The 25,847-nt window shown below is 49.5% G+C and overlaps 1 protein-coding gene across 1 annotated transcript in view; it reads left to right on the plus strand.

The window, feature by feature from the left end:
• The first annotated feature begins 11,642 nt into the window (after positions 1 to 11,642).
• gnmt (glycine N-methyltransferase) overlaps positions 11,643 to 25,847 on the plus strand; it is a 38,272-nt gene continuing 24,067 nt past the window's right edge. Inside the window, exon 1 of the mRNA XM_056296050.1 lies at positions 11,643 to 12,041. Coding sequence (XP_056152025.1) covers positions 11,833 to 12,041 — 209 coding nt within the window. The 5' untranslated portion in view covers positions 11,643 to 11,832. The remainder of the gene's footprint in view (positions 12,042 to 25,847) is intronic.

The raw sequence follows: 25,847 nt of genomic DNA on the forward strand, positions 1-25,847 counted from the left end.
TCGGTACTTCTAAATTCTTACTCAGTTGCATGCAAACACGAGCATTGTTGCGCTACCTTTACCTTTGTGTACTTTGTGTAATTTGTCGATACGATAATCCCTCATAAACTGGTACACAAACTCAGCAACCTAGGATTAACCACTTCACTGTGTTCATGGATTGTGGACTTTCTCACTCACAGACCACAAAATGTCAGGATAGGTAACCACACATCGCCAACCCTCATCCTGAACACAGGTGTGCCGCAGGGCTGTGTGCTCAGTCCAGCCCTCTTCACCCTCTTCACCCTCGATTGTACCCCCATTTACTCCTCCAACACTACAGGGAAGTTTGCCGAAGACTCCACTATAGTGGGACTCAACAACACTATAGTGGGACTCAACAACACTATAGTGGGACTCAACAACACTATAGTGGGACTCAACAACACTATAGTGGGACTCAACAACACTATAGTGGGACTCAACAACACTATAGTGGGACTCAACAACACTATAGTGGGACTCATAACCAACAACGAGGAGACACACTGCAGAGAGGAGGTCCAGCATCTGGCTGGGTGGGGTCCAGACAATAACCTGGTCTTGAACACCAGTAAAACAAAGGAGATCACTGTGGATTTTAGGACAGCCAGGAAGACCCCCCCCCCCACACACACACACACTGTACATAGACAGTGAAGAGGTGCATATTGTGGATAACATCAAATTCCTGGGAATCCACATAACCAAAGAACTCACATGGTCACTCAACACCTCCCACCTGGTGAAGAAAGCACAACAGAGGCTCTTCTTCCTCAGGAAACTTAAACAAGCTGGTCTCCCCTCTCAGCTGCTGGTCAACTTTTACAGAAGCACAACAGAAAGCATCCTCCGTCAGTGTGTCACAGTGTGGTGGGCCAGCTGCACAGCAGAGAGCAGGAAGGACTTGGCCCGGGTGGTAAAGACAGCACAGAGGATTGTGGGAGCTGTGCTCCCGGACCTGGATGCTGTGTATGCTGGCGGCCTACAGAGGAAAGCCAGCAACATCAGCAAAGACACAACACACCCAGGTCACTGTCTGTCTGTTCCCTTGCTATCAGGGAAAAGTACCACAACATCAAAACCCAGACTAACAGGCCGCGGAACAGCTTCTTCCCCAGAGCTGTAGCCTCCCCCCCCACCCCCCCCCCCCCACACACACACACATCTGCCTATAGGTGCTGAGGACTAACTGGTACTAAACCCACTGCAATATGGACAACTACGTGCAATAATCTGAACTTTAAAAGCCGCTGCTATCTTTTATTGTCTCATCATTTGAACTCCCCCAAAATCAGTTCCTACCTGTAAATAGGTTCCACCCTAGCGGTTTTAGATGCATACCTTTTGTTACCCGGGGGCGCTGTTCTGGTGTGAACAGAACAGCGCCCCCTCTTGTGTTCACACAGAATGCAACTGCATGCAGTTGCCCTAGACAGTGGGCACGTTAGGCAGCCAGGCTTTAGTGGCAGTCTGGATATGGATGCTGCCGCGCCTGTAGTGAAGCCTAAATCCTCCACTCCCGCTGCAACTAATAGTGACACCCTAGAGAAATTACCTGACCTGCCAGGAGAGCTAGGGACCCAGATTAAGGACTCTACTGTTAATCGCATATTGGCCAATCAGACACCTATCCCCACAAGCGGTCCCTCACCCTCCACATTTGACATGTCTCAACTGAATGTTGTAGTGAAGACAGATGCAAAGCAACCAGCAATGTAAAGAGGAGACGGCACAGTCAAGTACACAGTCCATGAGTGGATAGATGTGATGGAAGTGTATCTACACAAAAAGAGCTGCCCTACTACAGAACAGTTAGATAAAGTCCTCAGTCACCTCCTGGGTCGGGCGACGAACGTCGTCAAGGTAGGGCTGAGGAGTCGTTCTGACAAGGCCACACATCCCGAAGTAATATACAACATACTCAGAAGATACTTTAGCGACTGCCCCATGTCCAGCTTACCGATGGCAGACTTCTATACCACACGGCCAGAGGCAGATGAGAGCCCAGAGGATTACTGGGTCCGATTTAACACAGCAGCTGAGCCTGCTGACCGGCACGTGCGAAAGAGTGGAGGGGAGATAGAGAATATGTCTGCAGAAATTGCTATGATGTTCATCAGGAACTGCTCCAACCCTGACCTCTCCAGTGTGTTCAGGTGTAAGCCCATTGGCAAATGGTCAGCCAGGGAAGTCCAAGAGGCCATCGATGAGCACCAGATGGAACATCGAAAAAGGGAGAAGTCCACTAAGGCAGGGAGATTTAAGATGGTGGCAGCAGCTGCGGCTACTTGCACTCTTGTGGCAGTTGACTATGATGAGGGCCGGTGTTCAAGAACCTCCCACACAGACGAAGGGGAATGCAGTCACTGCTTCAGAAGCGGGGGCATTAGAGCGAGTACTGAGCATGCTTCACCGACCCAACAGCCCACCCAGTGGACACGCCCCACTTCCTGCCGTGTGTGTGGTGAGAAAACACGTATCACACATGAACGCTGCATGAAGGAGAAGAGGTGCTTTAGATGTCTGGAGCCTGGCCACCGGAAGAGGGGCTGCACGAGAGCCATGCCACATCAAGCCCAGCCAGAGAACCACATGATCAACCAGGGAAATTGAGTCGCTCACACTCCAGAGGGCAAAGTGTGAGTGCATCATGTCAGACCCTCAAAGCAGAAGAAGACTTAAGGTCTGTATGAAGAAAGCTGCAAATCTGCTCGGAGTGGCAGTATCATAATTCACCAGAAGATACACAGGCTCGAGAAGACGGACAACCTTTTCTACACTGACGTGCTGGTGAACAACCAAATTATACTGCAGGGCCTACTTGATAATGGTTCAATGGCTTGTATGATGAGTGAAGATGCTGAAGACGAGCTAAAAAAAAACAGGATTGCTTCCAGAGAGCACTCACTCCAGCGTGGATATTGTGCTGGTGGGCTGTGGTGGTGTGCATTCATTCATCAGTTGACATTTAGTATCTATGGACATGAAGTAAGCGTGCCCACACTTGTCGTAGCAGGTCAACATGACCAGATGATATTAGGCACCAATGTAATCAAACACCTGCTATGAAAATTCAAGTAAGACTCCAGCTACTGGCGTCTGATGAGCAGAGCTTACTCCTCTGATGGGTCGAGCATTGAGCAGTTCTTAAGCATGCTCTCGGGCATAACAAGATGGAAGGGTGATGAGATTGCGGACATCATTGGGACTGTGAAGCTCACTAGTGCTGGAACACTGATGCCCAGGCATGAGCACATAGTGTGGGGCAAGCTTCCTGGCAATGCTCCTGTCCCAGTGGGAAGTGCCATACTAGTGGAGCCATCAAAATCTCAGTCACACAGGAAACACATGATGGTAGGAAGAACCGTGGCTACGATGACTGGTGACAGGTGGGTGCCTGTAAAGGTTGTGAATCCAAGTGACAAGCCTGTAACACTGAGGAGGGAAATGTTTTGCCATGTGTGACACTAAAAGACTTCGAGCTCAAGGTAGACCATGAAAGGCACAAGGCCAAAGCATACAGAAGAACGCTGATCATGTCCATGACACCCCTGTAGCTCCTACCCTTCAGGACAAACTCAACAGTCTCAAGTTGGGTGAAATTGACATCAACTCTTGTGACGTGTCACCCTACTGGAATGGCCAGCTGTTGGAGCTCATACAGAGCTATGAAGACGTGTTTTCCAAGTACAAGTTGGACGGTGGCCAAGCCAAGGACTTTGTCCACAGGATCCATCTATCATACCGGCGTGTCCCACCAGGCCAGTACCATTATCTGGTGGATTATCGATGGCTCAATGCGTGCACAAAGACGCTCATCCAGTACCCCACCAAGAGAACTGTTTGGCCGCTTTAGGGGGAAACGCCATATTCAGCTCCATGGACTTGACGTCGGGGTTTTATAACATCCCCATGCACGAGCAGGACAAGAAGTTTACTGCCTCTACTACACCAGTAGGCCTCCATGAGTTCAACAGACTACCACAAGGCCTGTGTAACAGCCTGGCAAACTTTATACGCCTTATGATGAATATCTTTGGAGACCAAAGCTTCTTGACCCTGTTGTGCTACCTCGACGATACGCTAGTCTTTGCCCCAAACGAAGAAGAAGCAATCAAAAGACTTGCGGTGGTTTTCGGTCGGCTGAGGGAACATGGATTGAAGTTGGCTCAGAAGAAGTGTCACTTCCTTCGGCGCAGCATCAAGTTCGTGGGTCACTTTCTCAGTTAAGTGAGTAACTCATTAGTTGCAAGAGGTGGATGTATGGGAGTACTCTGCACAGTCTTGAGGCATTTTGGTGAATTTCAGGGGGGGGGGTGTAGCCAAGTCAAATTTCTTATTTTATTCTATTTCTTTATTTTCCCTGAAATCTTTTTTTAATTGCCGTGAACTTCCCCAAAATTAGTTCCTACCCGTAAACAGGTTCCATCCTAGCGGGTCTGAATGCATACCTTTCGTTCCCCAGGGGGCGCCGTGCTGGTGACGCCTCTGAGTCTGGCTTCAGCGAGCACGGGTGCTTGGCGCTGGCGAGTCGTTTTCTAACGCTCTCTCCATTATCTTTTCATTTGTTTAGAGTTGTGTTTTGGTGATACACAGTATTGTGAGGTGCTAACAAACTTACTGGTCTATCCTCCGTTGTATAAACGATTTGTGGTTTTGATCATGTGTGTTTGGCTAATTTAATTAGCCGTGTGCTAGCTTCAACGGGGCTTTGTACACCTGGTCTCGTGGGTTAATAGGCAGCATGCAAGGGTTGGGTTTTAATGGCGCCTCATACGTGATGCGATGTTTAGCAGTGTCTCATGTGAACCTTTGTGTTACTAGTATTATTATTATTATTATTTTGTAGTATGGAGGGCTACAGAAGACAAGCTGTGTGACTGACGCTCGTGTTGTTTTCTTTTTCTTGTGAAGAAAATTAAACCCAAGAGATGTCCAAATCCGGCGTGTGTGTCACTCGGCTACACAACTCAGAGACAGAACACACTTATTAGTCAGTTACACTACCTCACTTATTTTTACTACCTCACTCGGTTGTACTGAATGTTGTCTGTCCTTGTTTTTATCTTGTTTTTAATCATTTACCTGGTCTGGTACTGCAGGTCTGAGGGTCACCAAACGAAACGTCGCTGTATGTATACAATGACGGAGTGTCTTTAATGAGTTGTCTCACCTGATCTTGTCCACAGCTTCCTGGGCCATAAACATATTTGCATTCTAACAATGAAAAAGTCTCTAGTGGAAAACAAACCAAACCGAGCCAAAGCTGATCAGCTGGCGAGAGCTCGCTGCAGGGCGTGCTACTCTGGTAGGTGTTCCTGCTTTTCACTGTCCTGCACTGAAATGCACAAACTATTTATAGCTGAAGGGAAAACGTGTTGGAGTTGGGGCAGCGGGGGACCAAAGTGTACAACAACTCAACAGCTCTGCTGCTCCGGCTTGGCACCGCTGAAGACCACCGACGGTTGAACGGATCTGGAGTTTGAAGCTGTCCTGGTCAGGTGCAGTCAGCACCGGTGAGATGTGGAAAGTCTGGTCACTTTTGAGGCCGAGGCAACAGAGACCCTCTCGTCAGAATCGGTGACACCGGAAAGGCCTCGCCCAGACGTTTCCTGCGTGTCGTAATACCACATTGCAGAACAGCATTCGTTAAGGGAGAGCCATCACACACTGAGACAGGCTGCAGCGAGACCTTATCTGTGAGCTGCCCGGGATAAGAGCCGATGACCTCGATCCCAGCGACCGTGTTTGAGCAACATGTGGGATTGTTAATATGTCTGACACTACACCTGGCCCACTGCCACAACTGGATTATTAGATGTGTTCAAATAGGCTGCATGTAATCACCTTGAGGCATGTTGCCGCTCAGTAATGTGAGGCCTGCGAGGCCCGGTGTCACCATGTACAGTGTCCTGGTGGTCAGTACTGAAGCCTGCGAGGCCCGGTATCACCATGTACAGTGTCCTGGTGGTCAGTACTGAAGCCTGCGAGGCCCGGTGTCACCATGTACAGTGTCCTGGTGGTCAGTACTGAAGCCTGCGAGGCCCGGTGTCACCATGTACAGTGTTCTGGTGGTCAGTACTGAAGCCTGCGAGGCCCGGTGTCATCATGTACAGTGTCCTGGTGGTCAGTACTGAAGCCTGCGAGGCCCGGTATCACCATGTACAGTGTCCTGGTGGTCAGTACTGAAGCCTGCAAGGCCCGGTATCACCATGTACAGTGTCCTGGTGGTCAGTACTGAAGCCTGCGAGGCCCGGTATCACCATGTACAGTGTCCTGGTGGTCAGTACTGAAGCCTGCGAGGCCCGGTGTCACCATGTACAGTGTCCTGGTGGTCAGTACTGAAGCCTGCGAGGCCCGGTGTCACCATGTACAGTGTCCTGGTGGTCAGTACTGAAGCCTGCGAGGCCCGGTATCACCATGTACAGTGTCCTGGTGGTCAGTACTGAAGCCTGCGAGGCCCGGTATCACCATATACAGTGTCCTGGTGGTCAGTAATGTGAGGCCTGCGAGGCCCGGTATCACCATGTACAGTGTCCTGGTGGTCAGTACTGAAGCCTGCGAGGCCCGGTATCACCATGTACAGTGTCCTGGTGGTCAGTAATGTGAGGCCTGCGAGGCCCGGTGTCACCATGTACAGTGTCCTGGTGGTCAGTACTGAAGCCTGCGAGGCCCGGTGTCACCATGTACAGTGTCCTGGTGGTCAGTACTGAAGCCTGCGAGGCCCGGTGTCACCATGTACAGTGTCCTGGTGGTCAGTACTGAAGCCTGCGAGGCCCGGTGTCACCATGTACAGTGTCCTGGTGGTCAGTACTGAAGCCTGCGAGGCCCGGTATCACCATGTACAGTGTCCTGGTGGTCAGTACTGACACCTGCGAGGCCCGGTATCACCATGTACAGTGTCCTGGTGGTCAGTACTGAAGCCTGCGAGGCCCGGTATCACCATGTACAGTGTCCTGGTGGTCAGTACTGAAGCCTGCGAGGCCCGGTGTCACCATGTACAGTGTCCTGGTGGTCAGTACTGACGCCTGCGAGGCCCGGTATCACCATGTACAGTGTCCTGGTGGTCAGTACTGAAGCCTGCGAGGCCCGGTATCACCATGTACAGTGTCCTGGTGGTCAGTACTGAAGCCTGCGAGGCCCGGTGTCACCATGTACAGTGTCCTGGTGGTCAGTACTGAAGCCTGCGAGGCCCGGTGTCACCATGTACAGTGTCCTGGTGGTCAGTACTGAAGCCTGCGAGGCCCGGTATCACCATATACAGTGTCCTGGTGGTCAGTACTGAAGCCTGCGAGGCCCGGTATCACCATGTACAGTGTCCTGGTGGTCAGTACTGACGCCTGCGAGGCCCGGTATCACCATGTACAGTGTCCTGGTGGTCAGTACTGACGCCTGCGAGGCCCGGTATCACCATGTACAGTGTCCTGGTGGTCAGTACTGAAGCCTGCGAGGCCCGGTATCACCATGTACAGTGTCCTGGTGGTCAGTACTGAAGCCTGCGAGGCCCGGTGTCACCATGTACAGTGTCCTGGTGGTCAGTACTGAAGCCTGCGAGGCCCGGTGTCACCATGTACAGTGTCCTGGTGGTCAGTACTGAAGCCTGCGAGGCCCGGTATCACCATATACAGTGTCCTGGTGGTCAGTACTGAAGCCTGCGAGGCCCGGTATCACCATGTACAGTGTCCTGGTGGTCAGTACTGAAGCCTGCGAGGCCCGGTATCACCATATACAGTGTCCTGGTGGTCAGTACTGAAGCCTGCGAGGCCCGGTATCACCATATACAGTGTCCTGGTGGTCAGTAATGTGAGGCCTGTGAGGCCCGGTATCACCATGTACAGTGTCCTGGTGGTCAGTACTGAAGCCTGCGAGGCCCGGTATCACCATGTACAGTGTCCTGGTGGTCAGTACTGAAGCCTGCGAGGCCCGGTATCACCATGTACAGTGTCCTGGTGGTCAGTACTGAAGCCTGCGAGGCCCGGTATCACCATGTACAGTGTCCTGGTGGTCAGTACTGAAGCCTGCGAGGCCCGGTATCACCATGTACAGTGTCCTGGTGGTCAGTACTGAAGCCTGCGAGGCCCGGTATCACCATGTACAGTGTCCTGGTGGTCAGTACTGAAGCCTGCGAGGCCCGGTGTCACCATGTACAGTGTCCTGGTGGTCAGTACTGAAGCCTGCGAGGCCCGGTATCACCATGTACAGTGTCCTGGTGGTCAGTAATGTGAGGCCTGCGAGGCCCGGTGTCATCATGTACAGTGTCCTGGTGGTCAGTACTGAAGCCTGCGAGGCCCGGTATCACCATATACAGTGTCCTGGTGGTCAGTACTGAAGCCTGCAAGGCCCGGTGTCATGGTCAGTACTGAAGCCTGCGAGGCCCGGTATCACCATGTACAGTGTTCTGGTGGTCAGTACTGAAGCCTGCGAGGCCCGGTATCACCATGTACAGTGTTCTGGTGGTCAGTACTGAAGCCTGCGAGGCCCGGTGTCATGGTCAGTACTGAAGCCTGCGAGGCCCGGTGTCACCATATACAGTGTCCTGGTGGTCAGTACTGAAGCCTGCGAGGCCCGGTGCCCTGGTGGTCAGTACTGAAGCCTGCGAGGCCTGGTATCACCATGTACAATGTCCTGGTGGTCAGTACTGAAGCCTGCGAGGCCCGGTGTCACCATGTACAGTGTTCTGGTGGTCAGTACTGAAGCCTGTGAGGCCCGGTGTCATGGTCAGTACTGAAGCCTGCGAGGCCCAGTATCACCATGTACAGTGTCCCGGTGGTCAGTACTGAAGCCTGCGAGGCCCGGTGTCACCATGTACAGTGTCCTGGTGGTCAGTACTGAAGCCTGCGAGGCCCGGTATCACCATGTACAGTGTCCTGGTGGTCAGTACTGACGCCTGCGAGGCCCGGTATCACCATGTACAGTGTCCTGGTGGTCAGTACTGAAGCCTGCGAGGCCCGGTATCACCATGTACAGTGTCCTGGTGGTCAGTACTGAAGCCTGCGAGGCCCGGTATCACCATGTACAGTGTCCTGGTGGTCAGTACTGAAGCCTGCGAGGCCCGGTATCACCATGTACAGTGTCCTGGTGGTCAGTACTGAAGCCTGCGAGGCCCGGTATCACCATGTACAGTGTCCTGGTGGTCAGTACTGACGCCTGCGAGGCCCGGTATCACCATGTACAGTGTCCTGGTGGTCAGTACTGAAGCCTGCGAGGCCCGGTATCACCATGTACAGTGTCCTGGTGGTCAGTACAGCGCTCCAGTGTATTTCCTGTTGCCCTGCTTTTATAGTTTCTCATCTGGTCCTGTGCCTGGTTTGGTGTTCTGTCTTTAACGTTTGGAAGTTATATGGGATTACAGATTGTTCCCATTCCAGTTAGCTTTTATCAGTGGAACTCGGGTGGGCACTAAATCAGGTGGTATCTTTCAATTTGATCTCAAAATTTGCTGACTAGTTCTTTCTCAGATGTGAAAACAAAACCGGCTTGCATGGCTGTTGGACCCGTGGGACCAGGTGGGATATCTGCTCCCAGCGCCACTGCCTGCACGTGTGCAGCCAACATCTTTCCCAGCCATGGCAGGGAGCTGCAGCCATGACCGGGCCGAGCCAAGGTGTCACCCGGGGCATCCGCCGCTGCTTGCCGCTCCTATACGTTCTAAATCAGATGCATATCTGAAAGAATACGACTTTCTCCACACATGCTGAGGAGAAAGTGCACAACTTGGAGACCAACATGGAGCCGGCCGTGTGGCAAAAAGTCCCATTGAAACCTCCGTGTGGTTCGTCAGCGTCCTGGAATGTGCCAAAGCATCAGTATTTCCGCACTATTGCTCGACGGCCTCCACTTAATGCTAATCATACTTTTTTACCCCTCTCCTGTGCTGCAAGGCCAGAAAGGCCCCTACTGGAGGCAGATACTCTTATTTAAGAGTTGTACGTACCTCACTGACGTCTCTCTGAGAAATGAAGACGTTTTGGACAGCGTATATGCAAGTTATACTGACACGCTGGACACCAAGCCTGGGTTGGGTTGAAAGAAATTGAATTCACAAAAAGCTGATAAATGAAATGTTACAGGGTTTGTGGCACATGTTCTGGGCAACACTAGTATAATAACTACACACTGTGAAGCGGCGTTAGTTAAGTATTAGCAACCGCTGAGTTCATCCTGTGTAAAGCAAGACCTGCACCAATGTGAGTGTATCAATAGATGTTTTATAAATACTTATTAATACTGCAAATCATGAGTCATTCATGCACAAAGCTGCATCTCAATAGTGTGCCAATCACGTGCCTACACTTTCTGAAGGATCATAAGATCCTTTAGACTTTCACGAGCCTCAAGGTCCTGCTGGCCTTTCAGTCTCATGTGTAAATGCTTTGTAAGGCCTAGATACTCCTCAATGCTTACCTAACACCTAGTAACTACCCGAATTAATCCGGAACTGCAGTATTAATAAGTATTTATAAAACATTAATAACACACTAACCATTGGCACATGTCTTGCTTTAAAAATACTTTACAAATGCTTTACAAATACTTTACAAATGCGTTACAAATACTTTACAAATGCTTTAAAAATACTTTACAAATCCGTTACAAATACTTTACAAACGCTTTACAAATGTGTTACAAATACTTTACAAATGCTTTAAAAATACTTTGCAAATGCGTTACAAATACTTTACAAATGCTTTACAAATGCTTTAAAAATACTTTACAAATCCGTTACAAATACTTTACAAACGCTTTACAAATGTGTTACAAATACTTTACAAATGCTTTAAAAATACTTTGCAAATGCGTTACAAATACTTTACAAATGCGTTACAAATACTTTACAAATGCTTTAAAAATGCGTTACAAATACTTTACAAATGCGTTAGAAATACTTTATAAATGCTTTAAAAATGCGTTACAAATACTTTACAAATGCGTTAGAAATACTTTACAAATGCGTTAGAAATACTTTACAAATGATGAATTCAGTAGTTAGTAATAGTGAACCAGTGCTTCGTTTGTGTCGTTATAAAGTGTTACCATGTTTTGGTGTGTGCTGTGTTTTTAATCACAAACAGTGGTTGTAAGTTAACTTCCAGTACAGGGGAGGGAGGTCTGACCCCAGACTGAACGTTGTGCAAGAAGTCCCGGTTCAGACGAGTCCTGCTGCAAAGCCTCTTATACAACATTCCCTCAGTGGACGGCTGAGACCGGGTGGTACTACCGCAGCCTGGATAGCACCAGTTCAAGCTGACTTCACCTCCCCTCGGACGGATGTACCTCCGGCGACCGGCTGAGCCGGCCGGTCGCCGGAGGAGGTGCTGGTTGCGAGGAGGCCACGCATGTGAGCCGCCCATGAGGCGCAACGCCGACCCGAACCCCCACTTCTCACGCGAGACCCCTTATCCGGACGCACGCCATTAACTCGCGGCGTCGGCGTCGCCGCACCGAGTCGGCGCGGCTTCCGTAGGCGGGGCCACCGTGTTTCAGGGCGGGGCTTGCGGTGTCCCTTCGTGGCCACGCGGACGGTAAATCCGGCAGCGGGGGCGTCTGCCCAATCAGAAAGGAGGCGGATGAGTGTGCGACGCCGTGATTGGCTCGGAAGTTTGCCCCGGCCCCGTTCCCGGTATAAATAATAACAACTAAGGGTCCGGGACGTTCATGTCGAGACGCTCCTGCTCGTCCGCTCCCGCCGCGTCCGCATTCGCACGACGACGTTAGTCGCGCTTGAGGAAGTGGAGTTCGGGACTGCGCCGCCGCCGCCGCCGCCGCCGCCGCTGTGGAGAGTCGAGGCCAGCAGACAGACGTTGCATCATGTCGGTCGACAGCGTGTTCCGGACCCGGTCCCTCGGCGTGGCCGCCGTGGGGCTCCCCGATCAGTACGCGGACGGCAAGGCGGCCAAGGTGTGGCAGCTGTACATCGGGGACACGCAGGGCAGGACGGAGGAGTACCGGAGCTGGGTGGTGTCCCTGCTGAGGCAGCAGGGCGTGCGCGACGTGCTGGACGTGGCCTGCGGAACAGGGTAATGCCGCGCGGCAGCTGTCCGTCACACTAACTGACACGTCAGGCGGCCCCGCGCCGGGGTATCGGTTACCCCCCGCAGCGGGCTTTATTTCGGGTTGTGGTTTTGAACCAAAGAACACCGCCGGTTTCACCCACATTAGCTCCCCCCGCAGTTGCTCGAGTTTCCATTTATTTCGCCTTAGTCCAAATGGGGGGATTGCAGCGGTGTCTCTCGGCACGTGCAGGGGCAAATTTGGGTGGCTGAGAATGTTTTGCAGCGCGTGTTCACGCGGAGCTCCCTCACACGTCCCGTAGTCACGGGTGGAGGGAAAGTTGTGGCTTAGCACGAGGCCGCTTATCAGTAACGCTGCTCTGCTGGCACCGCCAGCACCACCGGCTACAGCACCCAAACTCAACATCAGTCTAACACCAACCCCACCCCCACCCCATGCGGCCTGCGCTCTTCCTAACCTTCTGCTGCCCCAAACTTCATCCACACGAGGTCCGGCTACCCCTCAGTGCAGGAGGAAGATGGTGTGGTGGATGGGTCGTGTTTAGATGGCGCCTCTCTAGCTGCAACAGCCACTCAAACGGCTTCGCCGCGATCACTGAACGCCTGACAGTCACACCCACGCACACTGGCGGCGCGTCACGCTGTCAGCCACGCACACTGGCGGCGCGTCAGCCACGCACACTGGCGGCGTATCAGCCACGCACACTGGCGGCGCGTCACGCTGTCAGCCACGCACACTGGCGGCGCGTCAGGCTGTCAGCCACGCACACTGGCGGCGCGTCACGCTGTCAGCCACGCACACTGGCGGCGTCAGGCTGTCAGCCACGCACACTGGCGGCGTGTCAGCCACGCACACTGGCGGCGCGTCACGCTGTCAGCCACGCACACTGGCGGCGCGTCAGGCTGTCAGCCACGCACACTGGCGGCGTGTCACGCTGTCAGCCACGCACACTGGCGGCGCGTCAGGCTGTCAGCCACGCACACTGGCGGCGTGTCACGCTGTCAGCCACGCACACTGGCGGCGCGTCAGCCACGCACACTGGCGGCGTATCAGCCACGCACCCTGGCGGCGCGTCAGGCTGTCAGCCACGCACACTGGCGGCGCGTCACGCTGTCAGCCACGCACACTGGCGGCGTGTCAGGCTGTCAGCCACGCACACTGGCGGCGCGTCAGCCACGCAAGGCACCAACCAGCTCATCAGGAGCAGTCGGGCGTTAAGCGTCTTGCTCAAGTACACATAGACATTTTTGCAAGGGGGAGCCGAGGATTGAAATGGCAACCCTCCCGTTACCGGACGACCCACTGCACCGCGTGAGCCACTGTCGCCCCCTTTGAGAAGCACGCTTCTGATCTCGTCCTTGTTGAGGTTTTGGAGTGTATAGCTACCTTGTGTATTTGGATGCTGGATTGATGTGACCTCGGCTCTTTGTGAACGTGTGTTACTCTGAGATTTGGTCACATAAGCTAACCATAGCTGGTCGTCAGGAGTATACCACGACCCAGATAGCACACACATTTGGGCCTAATCTGGGGCACTTTTGGTACGTAGGGCTCAGTTACGGCACTGACAACTGTTTTGTGGGCCAGATGTGGCCCAAATGTCATAAGCCGGGCCTGACTTGGGTTACGGCAAGTGTTATGTGGGCCAGACATGGCCCAAACGTAATGAACCGGGCTTGACTTGGGTTACAGCACATACTGGCCCAAATTTAATGTGGGCTGTGGCTGAGTTGAGGCAGCCACACTCACCCTGAGTCAACGCCGTCATTCAAGGCCAAATGTGGGCTGTAAGATAACTGCAGGTGTGGGCCATATTTGGGCCAAAGACTCTTTGCTATCTGGGAAGGCTGCTTTTTGCAAGTTTTAAATCCGCTGCTGCATCTTTGAAGGTATGCACATGATCCCCGAGGATCTCCGTAGTCCCGCCGGTGGAGTAAAATGTTAAGCCGGGGTGAAACAAGTGTTTGAATGCAGTATTTTGACAGCCTGTGCGGTGTGCAAGTGCAGCCAAGAGCGCCATCTTTGACCTCAAAATCACCAGCGCAGGCCAAGGTCACACATGTGGCTAACATCAGAATGCACAATATTGCCACGCATTCCACATGCTTAACAAAGATGAGACGAGAGACGCCGTTGTCAAATACCACCTTGTGCCTGTTCGTAGGGGAATTACAAAATATGACACCCAGTAACTTCTAACTAGCGGCTGGTCTCAGCAGTGAATAGGTGTAGAGACAGAAACAGTGTTGTGTGAAACTGACTTCTGTCAGCTGTTAACAGTCACTACATTAAAGGTGTAGTCTGTAATTTGTAATATTAAAAATGGCCTGTTTGATACCTTTCCCTGCTGGCATCATTGCAGCAGCAGCCATTCAGTGTATTAGCATGTGTGACCCGTCCTTTATTTGCTGTTTTTCACACCCAGGATGTGTTGAGTCTGCCGCAGAAGTAAAGGAGGAAGAAGGAACTTGCGTTTTGAGTGCAGAAGGGCAAGTGATAGGCGCGAAAATACAAAGCTCAACATAATCCAACTTTTAGCGAGGCTTAATAAGGCTGTAAATGTTTGATATGGCTCGACGTGTTGCTCAGTATTACCATGTCCTCTGACATTGTCGATCAGACTTCATCCTCCAAAATTGGCTAACTACAACTGGATGATCTTTGCAATGCACTTGTACTGCTATACCGCGCAGTCAAGCAAACCTTGCCAGCGTTGCCAAAATGTGGGACCATGGAATATTGTGACCCACATGTGAACATTTTCTGTGCGTTCAGGATCACGTTCGTTTCAGATGGAACTGTGGTGGTCCCCCAAATGTTGCCAAATCCACCAACGGTGAAGAAATTAAGGATTACCGATTTAAGGTTGATTATGATTAATACCAAGCATCAGTAAAGTGTGTCAGTGTATTTGCTGCCATTTCAACAAAGCAAATATTGGCCATTATATGGCTGTATTACACTGATGAGCCAAAACATTATGACACCTGCCTAATATGCCGTTGGTCCTCCATGTGCAGCCAAAACAATGCCGAACCGCAGAGGCATGGACTCTATGAGACCCCCGAAGGTGTCCTGTGGAATCTGGCACCAAAACATTAACAGCAGATCCTTCAAGTCCTGTAAGTTGTGAGGTGGAGCCACCGTGGATCAGACTTGTCGGTCCACCTCATCTCAAAGATGCTCAGTTGGACTGAGATCTGGAGAATTCAGGGCAACATCTTGAACACTTCATCATGTTCCTCAAACCATTCCCGAACAATGTGTGCAGTATGGCAGGGTGCATTATCCTGCTGAAAGAGGCCACTACCATCAGGGAATGCTGTTGCCATGAAGGGGCGTACCTGGTCTGCAGTGATGTTTAGGTGGCATGTGTCAAATTGATGTCCACATGAACGGCCGGACCCAGGGTTTCCCAGCAGAGCATTGCCCAGAGCATCACACTCCCTCCACCGGCTTGTCGTCTTCCCACGGTGAATCCAGGTGCCTTCACTCCCCCGGGTAAACGGTGTACACATACACTGCCATCCACGTGATCTAAAAGAGATCAGGACTCATCAGACCAGGTGACCTTCTTCCACTGCTCCAAGGTTGAGTTCCGACACTCGCCGGCCCACTGTAGGCATTTTCCATGGTACACAGGGGTCATCATGGGCACTCTGACCGGTCTGTGGCTACACAGTCCCATAGGCAGCAGGGTGCGATACACTGTGTTGTGACACATTCCTGCCGTGACATCATTAAAATGTTCTGTGACTTGTGCCACCGTAGACCTTCTGTCGGTTCGGACCAGACAGGACAGCCTTTGTTGCCCTCGCGCATCAACGATCCTTGAGCGCCCGACAGACACCCTGTTGCTGGTTTGTGGTTTGTCCCTCCTCGGACCACTGTCAGGAGGTACTCAACGTTGCTGACCGGGAACACCCCACAAGCCTTGCCGTTTCAGACATGCTCTGACCCGCTCGTCTGGCCATCACAGGGTGGCCCTTCTCAAAGTCTCTCGGGACTTTACTGCTGTTCAAGTCCCCTGCATCCAACACGGTGACTAGCAAACCGATTGCTCACTCACCATCTAGTCTACCCCGGCCTTGGCATGTGCCCTTGTTTGTAGATGACCAGCGTTATTCCGTTCAGCTGTGGGCGGTCATAATGTTGTGGCTCATCAGGTATGTCGCTAACTAGTATGCAAAACGTACCACTATCAGAGAAATATGAAGACTGCTAAATGCTACCGATTCCCACCACTCTCAGAAATCTAGGCAAGGCTAACCAAATAATGCTGTCTAGCTTCAACACCACTACACTACCTGGCCGATCACTTGCTGTGCTACGGGAAAATCAGAAATTACACAACAAAACTAATATGGTATGGCGGTAACGGAAATGTACACTAACAAATATTTCAAAATAGATACGTCCTAGCTAGATTAGTGTATACTGCTGTGCCTCACTCGGCACGGTAAAGGTCTTCTGACAGTTCTGCACACTGCTAGAAAGTTACCTATTGGTGAAAACACTAACCAGGGGAAAAGGGACTGCTAATTATTCTCAGCTGAAGAATTAATTAACCCACTGAAGTGTAATGAGCCAGGATGTAACCAACTGCAAATAACCAATCTAACAGCAAAATAACCCATGGAAAGGAGTGCTAGTTAGCTATATATACATGTCATGAGGATGATGATGATGATTATATATATTATATATGTTTTATAAATGAAAACATGGGGGGGAGGGAAGTAAGTTCTCTGATTCTTTACTCGCTGCCATGCAACGTAGCGTGAAATAACAACAGAAGCGTCCCTGTCTAATAGCACGTGCAGCGTGTTCCTGCAACAGAACGTATACTAGTCCCTTATTCCCCTGTAGGCTGTACACTACCCTCCTCCCTCTCATTTAACTAGCGCATCAACCTTTTATTTATTTTGTTTTTATGGGGCCCTGTACTTTAAAAGAAGCCCCCAGACGAAGTAGTTTACCCTTAACATACAATTACCTACTTACTAATAAGACCCATGTAGAACTCAGGTCTATGGGGAGGTCTTCTCTGCCTCTCTATTAGATATTGGAAATAAAATAATAATCCAGTGAGTCAAGGGAATTCTGTATGAGACACAGTACAAGCCTGTTTCATGCCATACGCATCATCAGCTGCTTTAGCTTTATTGACTCACTGGATTATTTTGCTCCTTATTTGTTGAGCACTTTCCCTACTTTTGAGTGTTTCTTTTAACAACGCTATATATATATATGTGTGTGTGTGTGTGTGTGTGTGTGGATGTAGATATAGATGTATAGATATAAAACTTCTCTGCCTCTGTGGGTGATATATATATATATATATACACACACACACACACACACACACACACACACATATATATATATATATGTATTATCCTTACCTAAATCTGACAGTGCAGAAAAAGGCAACAGTACACACTCCCATATGAATATTGAAACATACCTCAGTGACTTGACACCCACATGTGTAGCGATTTGTCCTCATGTACAACCGCTGCAGGCTTTGACTGCTGTTAACCAGTGAGTGACTTAACTTCCTGCTTTCAGCTGTCTCCAGAAATTCCTGCCTTACTTAGAAATGCTTAAGTACTTTTGCCATTAAAGCCCCAAGCATGCACTCTAATGCTGCACTGTAATGCTGCATTCTAATGCTGCACTCTAATGCTGCACTCTAATGTTGCACTCTAATGCTGCACTCTAATGCTGCAGTCTAGTTTTCCATCTGTGCTGCTCTGCCTTCACTTCTGGTTCAGAATACCCGAACACCTTCCCTGTTCATACCTTTTGTCTTTATACCTTGTGTTTTCCCGTGTTTCCACCACCGTGTTGCCCGTATCACCGTGATCTTAAGAGAACCCGCAGTGCAGCATGGCTCGATCAGAGCAGCAGGCCCAGTCTCAGACTTGCACCGACTAATACTTGTGGGACTGCCAGTTGTTTGATCAAATTCCTGTCCACTCTTGGCTGCCCTAAAATATGCTCCCCCCCAAAATTCTATAATCCTAATCCTTTGTCATTCGCCGCTACCAATGCTATTGGGCATCTGGGTGGTGTAGCGGTCTATTCCGTTGCCTACCAACACATGGCTCGCCAGTTTGAATCCCCACGTTACCTCCGGCTTGGTCGGGCATCCCTACAGACACCTGTCTGCAGGTGGGAAGCCGGATGTGGGTGTGTGTCCTACTCACTGTACTAGCGCCTCTTCTGGTCAAACAGGCTGCCTGTTTGGCGGGGGAGGGGGAACTGGGGGGGAATAGCGTGATCCTCCCACGTGCTGCGTCCCCCTGGTGAAACTCCTCACTGTCAGGTGAAAAGAAGCGGCTGGCGACTCCACATGTATGGGAGGAGGCATGTGGTAGTCTGCAGCCCTCCCTGGATCAGCAGAGGGGGTGGAGCAGCAACCAGGACGGCTCGGAAGAGAGGGGCAATTGGCCAAATACAATTGGGGAGAAAAAGGGGGGCAAAAATTACATTTAAAAAAAACCAATGCTACTGTGACGGTTCCTGTCAAGTATTAAATTCTTTTCCAGCAGCCTGCTCTCGACTAATGCTACAGCTAACACCCGGGCTTGCCAACGTGTGCATCTGCTATGGGCAAGACTCATAGAATGCCCTGGCAGAAACTGCCGAGGTCTAACTGGGCCTGTACACAGAATCTGCTGAGGTCTAACTGGGCCTGTACACAGAATCTGCTGAGGTCTAACTGGGCTTGTACGCTGAGGTGTAACTGGGCCTGTACACAGAATCTGCTGAGGTGTAACTGGGCCTGTACACAGAATCTGCCGAGGTGTAACTGGGCCTGTACACAGAATCTGCCGAGGTCTAACTGGGCCTGTACACAGAATCTGCCGAGGTGTAACTGGGCCTGTACACAGAATCTGCCGAGGTCTAACTGGGCCTGTACACAGAATCGGCTGAGGTGTAACTGGGCCTGTAAACAGAATCTGCTGAGGTCTAACTGGGCCTGTACACAGAGTCTGCTGATATGTAACTGGGCCTGTGCACAGAATCTGCTGAGGTCTAACTGGGCCTGTACACAGAATCTGCTGAGGTGTAACTGGGCCTGTACACAGAATCTGCTGAGGTGTAACTGGGCCTGTACACAGGAGTCACCCAGGGTCCTCATCTTCCCAGTATGTATGTTTTGAGGAAATGGTAAAACATCAAGGGTTGCGTCCCACAATGATCCAACATAGTTTGCATCCATTTCCTGCAGTTCTACAAAACTAAGTATTTCCCTCTCTACACTTTACAATTCTTCCACTAACCCCCCCCCCTTTTTTTTTTTTGACACCGACACTTCTTCTGTCAGTATCTTTGCTCCACGGCCACATTTGTATTGCTTGAAAGAGCTTCTCATCCCTGTAACAGCTGTAAAGTGTGTCTTGTATGCACTCCTGAAGCTCCCTGTAGGCTAAGATATCTAGCCTAAAATGTGACTCTGCCTGAGCGCTGACCCTGTCTGTTAAACCGCTTCTCCCAAGGTGCATTTCTTCCCTATTCATATAGTCACGGCCACTGACCTCACCGCCATGTCTGTACGATTGGGTTGGAGTGACACTTGGGTAGGTTGGTTGGTGCACCCGCCTGCTGCTGCACATTTAGTGTTTCTTCAGGCAGGTGGTAGGTGTCCACAGAGCCCCTTGTAATAAACACCGCACTACTAACACGACCGCATCTCTGGTGAGTGAGCCAACCAGCCTCGCTGCTTTCCCTGTTCCTGGTATTCCTGCTGGTGTTCCTGGTATTCCTGCTGGTGTTCCTGGTATTCCTGCTGGTGTTCCTGGTATTCCTGGTATTACTGCTGGTATTCCTGCTGGTATTCCTGGTATTACTGCTGGTGTTCCTGGTGTTACTGCTGGTATTCCTGGCATTACTGCTGGTGTTCCTGGTATTACTGCTGGTCTTCCTGGTATTCCTGCTGGTATTCCTGGTATTACTGCTGGTATTGCTGGTATTCCTGCTGGTATTCCTGGTATTACTGCTGATGTTCCTGGTATTACTGCTGGTGTTCCTGGTATTACTGCTGGTATTCCTGGCATTACTGCTGGTGTTCCTGGTATTACTGCTGGTATTCCTGGTATTCCTGCTGGTATTCCTGGTATTCATGCTGGTGTTCCTGGTATTCCTGCTGGTATTCCTGGTATTACTGCTGGTGTTCCTGGAATTACTGCTGGTGTTCCTGGAATTACTGCTGGTATTACTGCTGGTGGGAGAGGCACCAGTACACCATAACAAGTAGCATGCCAGTGAGTACCAGCCCAGTTCCAAACTAAAACTTAAACATGAAATCAATAATTTTGATTCTTTTCCAACAAGTCTACTACAACTATTACTACTAGTAGTAGTATCATTACATATAGTAGAGTATTATTACATATAGTATGGTAGTAGTAGTATTATTGTTTTGATACTTAATAATTAATTAATACTTAACAATTTCGTAGTAGTTCTATTTTCCAACAAGTCTACTACAACAGTTACTAGTAGTAGTAGTATTATTACATATAGTACAGTATTATTACATATATTAAAGTAGTAGTAGCAGTAGTAGGATTTTGATAATAATTAATTAGTAATGAATACTTGATAATTTAGTGGTAGTATTATGTTCCAGCAAGTCTAATGTTGGAACATAATACTACTTTGTTTGGTTTTTGAGCCCTTTGCAGCAGCTCTTTTACAGAACGCTGCACGTAAACCCTCCCAGACGGAGCAGTAAGAGGAGTGAAACCACAGGAGGTCAATCAGTTCATCTGGACACAACGATTACTGAGAGAAACTTTCTCTTCAGTCTCACCTGACCGCAGGTATCTCCACCCTTATGAACAATGTCCCCCTCTTACAATGCTGTGATCGCAACTATTCCCCAGCCCTCTGTGAATAGTACACATGGCCACGATAAGTCCAGTTAACGGTCGCGGTAATTTGCATTTGAAACTGGTCGTTGGTTTGGGTCGTTATGCCACTGTATTGTTTATAAGGGTGGGACACCTGCGGTCAGATGAGGTCACTTAGGGCCCTGAGCGTCTGTGACCCACACCGTCGGCACCAGTCGGACCCCTGTCGGACCCCTGTCAGCAGCTTTTCAGCCAATTCAGCATGTTGAATCGGCTGAGCCCGTCGGTGAAAGAGATCCCTCTGATTGGCTGTTCAGTGTAGTGAATCAGTGCAGAACATACATGCTAGTTGGCTGTTGGCTGTAGTCTTGGCGATGTGTTCAAGTGTTACTTTTTGGCCCAGATGGCAGGCGACATGAGGCGATGCAACGGTCGGCCTTTGTTACGGGTTTGGTGTGTCTGGGACCGTAGATGATGATGAAACATATCTGTCAATACACGTTGTGTCCAGATGAACTGATTCAGCTCTGTGGTTTCCTTACCTGGACTATTGGGCATGCATCAAGATGGTTCCAATCACAGCATTGTAGGACAGTGACAGATGTACTCTTAGCCCCCACCTCCCGGTTCAGGGATGGTCGTTTCCTCTTCACATAGTTGCCCTCTTTGACTCCTCGTTCAAACCAGCGTTCCTCCCGATCAAGGATGTGCACATCCTCATCCTGGAAAGAGTGGCCACTGGCCTGTAGATGGTTTCAAACTGCCTGTAGATGTTCACTGGCCTGTAGGTGGTGTAGATGGCCTGTAGATGGTTCCTCTCAATACAAGTTGTGCCCAGATGAACTGATTCAGCCTTCTGTGATTTCCCTACCTGGATCACTGAGCATGCGTCAAGACAAGGGGGGTGAAAACACAGAGTTGCAGGAGACTTACTCCACCAACTTCATGTTTCCACTATAATCAGTAGTGTTGAAATGTTATGAAAAACATCCCATTCTAAAATGTTATTTAAAAGCTTTGAAGCAGCAGTTACAAATGGCCTTTGTTACATCACTTTTTGCAATGTTATGCTCAGACAAAGCTCATGCAACCTGTAAAAGTGGTATTCTCTTCTTGTATTTATAATGAGTAATGATACAGGAGGAACACCGGTTAAGATAGGGCCATCCATCATCCAAGCTGCTTATCCCAATTGGGGTCACAGGGATGCTGGAGCCTATCCCAGCAATCACAGGGCGGCAGGCGAGGAGACACCCTGGACAGGCCACCAGTCCATCACAGGGCCAAGACAGGGCCACTGTGTGCTAAATATGCATTTATTACTCAAAAAACCTGACCCAAATCAATGGGTATCCCGTCCATAGGCATAGAGGATGCTGGATGAAGTAGTTAGCATGCTGTTCCCTAGTTGGCGGCATGGTGGCGCAGTGGTTAGCGCAGTCGCCTCACAACAAGAAGGTCCTGGGTTCGAGCCCCAGGGTAGTCCAACCCTTGGGGGTCGTCCCGGGTCGTCCTCTCTGTGGGGTTTGCATGATCTGCGCGTGTCTGCGTGGGTTTCCTCCGGGGGCCCCGGTTTCCTCCCACAGTCCAAAGACTTGTAGGTCAGGTGAATCAGCCGTACTACATTGTCCCTAGGTGTGAATGTGTTTGCGTGTGATGGCCTGGCGGCCTGTCCAGGGTGTCTCCCCACCTGCTGCCCAATGACTGCTGGGATAGGCTCCAGCATCCTGCGACCCTGAGAGCAGGATAAGAGGTTTGGATAATGGGTGGATGGATGGATGGATGTTCCTTAGTTCCGTTTGCCTCAGTTGTTAGCGTGCTTATTTTTTTCCTCACCCACATCAAGACTATAACCTGACGTGGGCAGATCATTGTGTTTTCCCAATTCAGCCCAGCGTTCAGCTGAACTCACTACAATATGTATAATAATAATAATAATAATAATAATAATAATAAGGGACACTCATGCTGATGTCCAACATTCAGTAATAAATGTAGACAATACACGTAACACTGAACACTACTACTACTACTACTACTACTACTACTACTTTCAGGCTGCTGCCGTTAGGGGGCGCCACAGCGGATCATCCGTTTCCATCTCTTCCTGTCCTCTGCATCTTCCTCCGTGACACCAGCCACCTGCATGTCCTCCCTCACCACATACATACACCTCCTCTTTGGCCTCCCTCTTCTCCTCTTCCCTGGCAGCTCCATATTCAGCATCCTTCTCCCAGTATACCCAGTATCTCTCCTCCACACATGTCCAAACCATCTCAATCTTGTCTCTCTTGCTTTGTCTCCAAACCGTCCAACCTGAGCTGTCCCTCTAATATACTCATTCCTAATCCTGTCCTTCTTCATCAATCCCAATGAAAATCTTATCATCTTCATCTCTGCCACCTCCAGCTCCACCTCCTGTCTTTTCATCAGTGCCACTGTCTCCAAACCATATAACATAGCTGGTCTCACTACCATCTTGTAAACCTTCCCTTTAACTCTTGCTGGTACCATTCTGTCACACATCACTCCTGATACTCTTCTCCACCCACTCCACCCTGCCTGCACTCTCTTCTCCACCTCTCTCCTACACTCCCCAATACTTTGGACAGTTGACCCCAAGTATTTAAACCTCATAACACTGAACAATTTGTTAGAAACCATTTTCACTTCAGTGGACAAAAAATAAAATAAAGAAACAGGATGTTTGGGATACTCAACATAAAAAGTGGTAGCATTTAGCGGTAATGTTTGACTAAATTATTTAGCATTACAAGCTGGACCCAGCAGGCCTCACACTGGGAGGTACTAGTTTGGCTTGAACGTTCATGTGCCTGTCAACCGAAGTGACTGCTGCCAAAAATCCCTTTTTACAATACAAGTTCACCGAATCTTTGGTGATTCTGAACTAAACCATAACGGACCAGTGAAATGTCACGCAGCATCTGAACAAGTGTAAAAAGAACTTAAGAGCTCTGGTCCCCGGTAAACACATGGCATCTCATCATGGAAACTTCTCTTTGTTCCAAACTGTTTTGTACAGACGGGTAATAATCATTTCCGGTCCAATACAAAAGTACTTTACTTTGCTGTCCCTTTTGGTTGATTCTGCAATCGTTCACATTTTAGAAGCGAAGTGGTGAAACCTGAAGCCACTGGCCACTAGGAGTCAGTGGTAGAACAAGGAGGTAGTGAGGAGTGGCCCTACTATTTTAGTTCTCTGAAAGCAACTGTCATAAGATCCAGTGACACCTTATGCAAGACCCTAAGAAGATCTGTCTCTCTCTCTCTGTCTCTCTCTCTCTGTCTGTCTCTGTCTCTCTCTCTCACACTCTCTCTCTCCATCTGTCTGTCTCTTTCTCTCTCTCTCTTCTTGTCTGTCTGTCTGTCTCTCTCTCTGTCTCTCAGTTCAATTCAACGATACTTTATTGGCATGACTGCATTAATTACAATGTTGCCAAAACAAAGAGGTCAACAGAGAAACAAAACAAAACAAAAACAAAACAAAACAAAAACAAAGGAAAAAGGACATTTAGAATCTGATTTTCAAATGTCTCCTGGTATTTTCTCTTGTGTTCTGGAATTTCTCACAATTTAGCAGGAAGTGCATATCTGTCTCGACCTCACCGTACAGTCACCACATATTCTTTACTCTTTTGGTAGCCAAGATTTTTGTGTGTCTGCCCTTTTCAGTGCTAGACTATGGTCAGTGAGCCTGTACTTGGTAAGGATGTGTCTCTGCTGACTGTCTCTGACAGTGGACAGTCAGCCAGTTTGTCTTCTCTTTTTAGGGCCCGGTAACATTCTCATTTGTGTTGTCATTTGGTTTCTGTGTCCCAGTGTTCCACATATGAGTTGTTGCATTGTGTGATGGTGTGGTTTACTCTAGTCTGTGGTTGGTTAGCAGTGCTGGTCTGAAACTCATCTGTGTCAGTGGTTACGGGGTCAGTTAGTTTCACAACCAGCTGACTGAGGGGACTCTTTCTTAGCTCTGTGGACTGCTTTAAACTGCAGTGTGTGGTGGGGACTTGATTTAAGGTGCATCCAGGATGTAAGTGATCTGTTTGGATATTTATTATCAATGGGAAACGGCCTAATTCTGCCCTGCATGCATCTGTTGGTGTTTTCCTTTGTACATTTAGCAATCTTCAACAGAATTCTGCTTGCAGGGCTTCTATTGGATGTTTGTCCCATCTAGTGTAGTCTTGCTGGCTGAGTGGACCCCATACTTCACTTTCATATACTGCAATGGGCAGGATGACACTGTCAAAGATTTTGGACCAGATTTTAATTGGGTTGTCTGTTTTATAGAATTTTCTTTTTGTTGCATAGAAAGCTCTTCGGGCTTTCACATTAAGTGCATGCACTGCCAGACCAAAGCCTCCCGAGGCACTGACCCTCAGTCCCAGGTCATCATAATTTAATGTGTGCTCTAGGGCGGTGTTACCTAGAGTAAATAAGTGTCTACTTTCCTGACACCTGGGCATCTTCTGAAAGATCATAATGTTTGTCTTTTTTAAGTTTACTGCCAGGGCCCAGTTCTGACAGTATTCCTCTAGCAGATCCAGATGCTGCTGTAGACCCTGTTCTGTGGGTGACAGCAGCACCAGTTCATCTGCATAGAGCAAAAATTTAACTTCTGTGTTGCTTAGGGTGAGGCCAGGGGCTGCAGATTGTTCCAGTAACACCGCTAACTCATTGATGTAGATATTGAACAGAGTTGGACTCAAACTGCAGCCCTGTCTCACCCCTCGCCCTTGAGTGAAGTAGTCTGTTCTTTTGCCACCAGGTTTACTCCGCACTTATTTTCCAAATATATAGATTTGATTATGTCAAATACTTCACCCCCTACGCCACTTTGGATGATTTTATGATATAAGCCATCGTGCCAGATAGAATCAAATGCTTTCTTAAAATCAATGAAGTATGCAAATAGGTTTCCTTTAT

The sequence above is a fragment of the Lampris incognitus genome, chromosome 16 (assembly GCF_029633865.1).
Source record: "Lampris incognitus isolate fLamInc1 chromosome 16, fLamInc1.hap2, whole genome shotgun sequence".
Classification (NCBI taxonomy): Eukaryota; Metazoa; Chordata; class Actinopteri; order Lampriformes; family Lampridae; genus Lampris; species Lampris incognitus.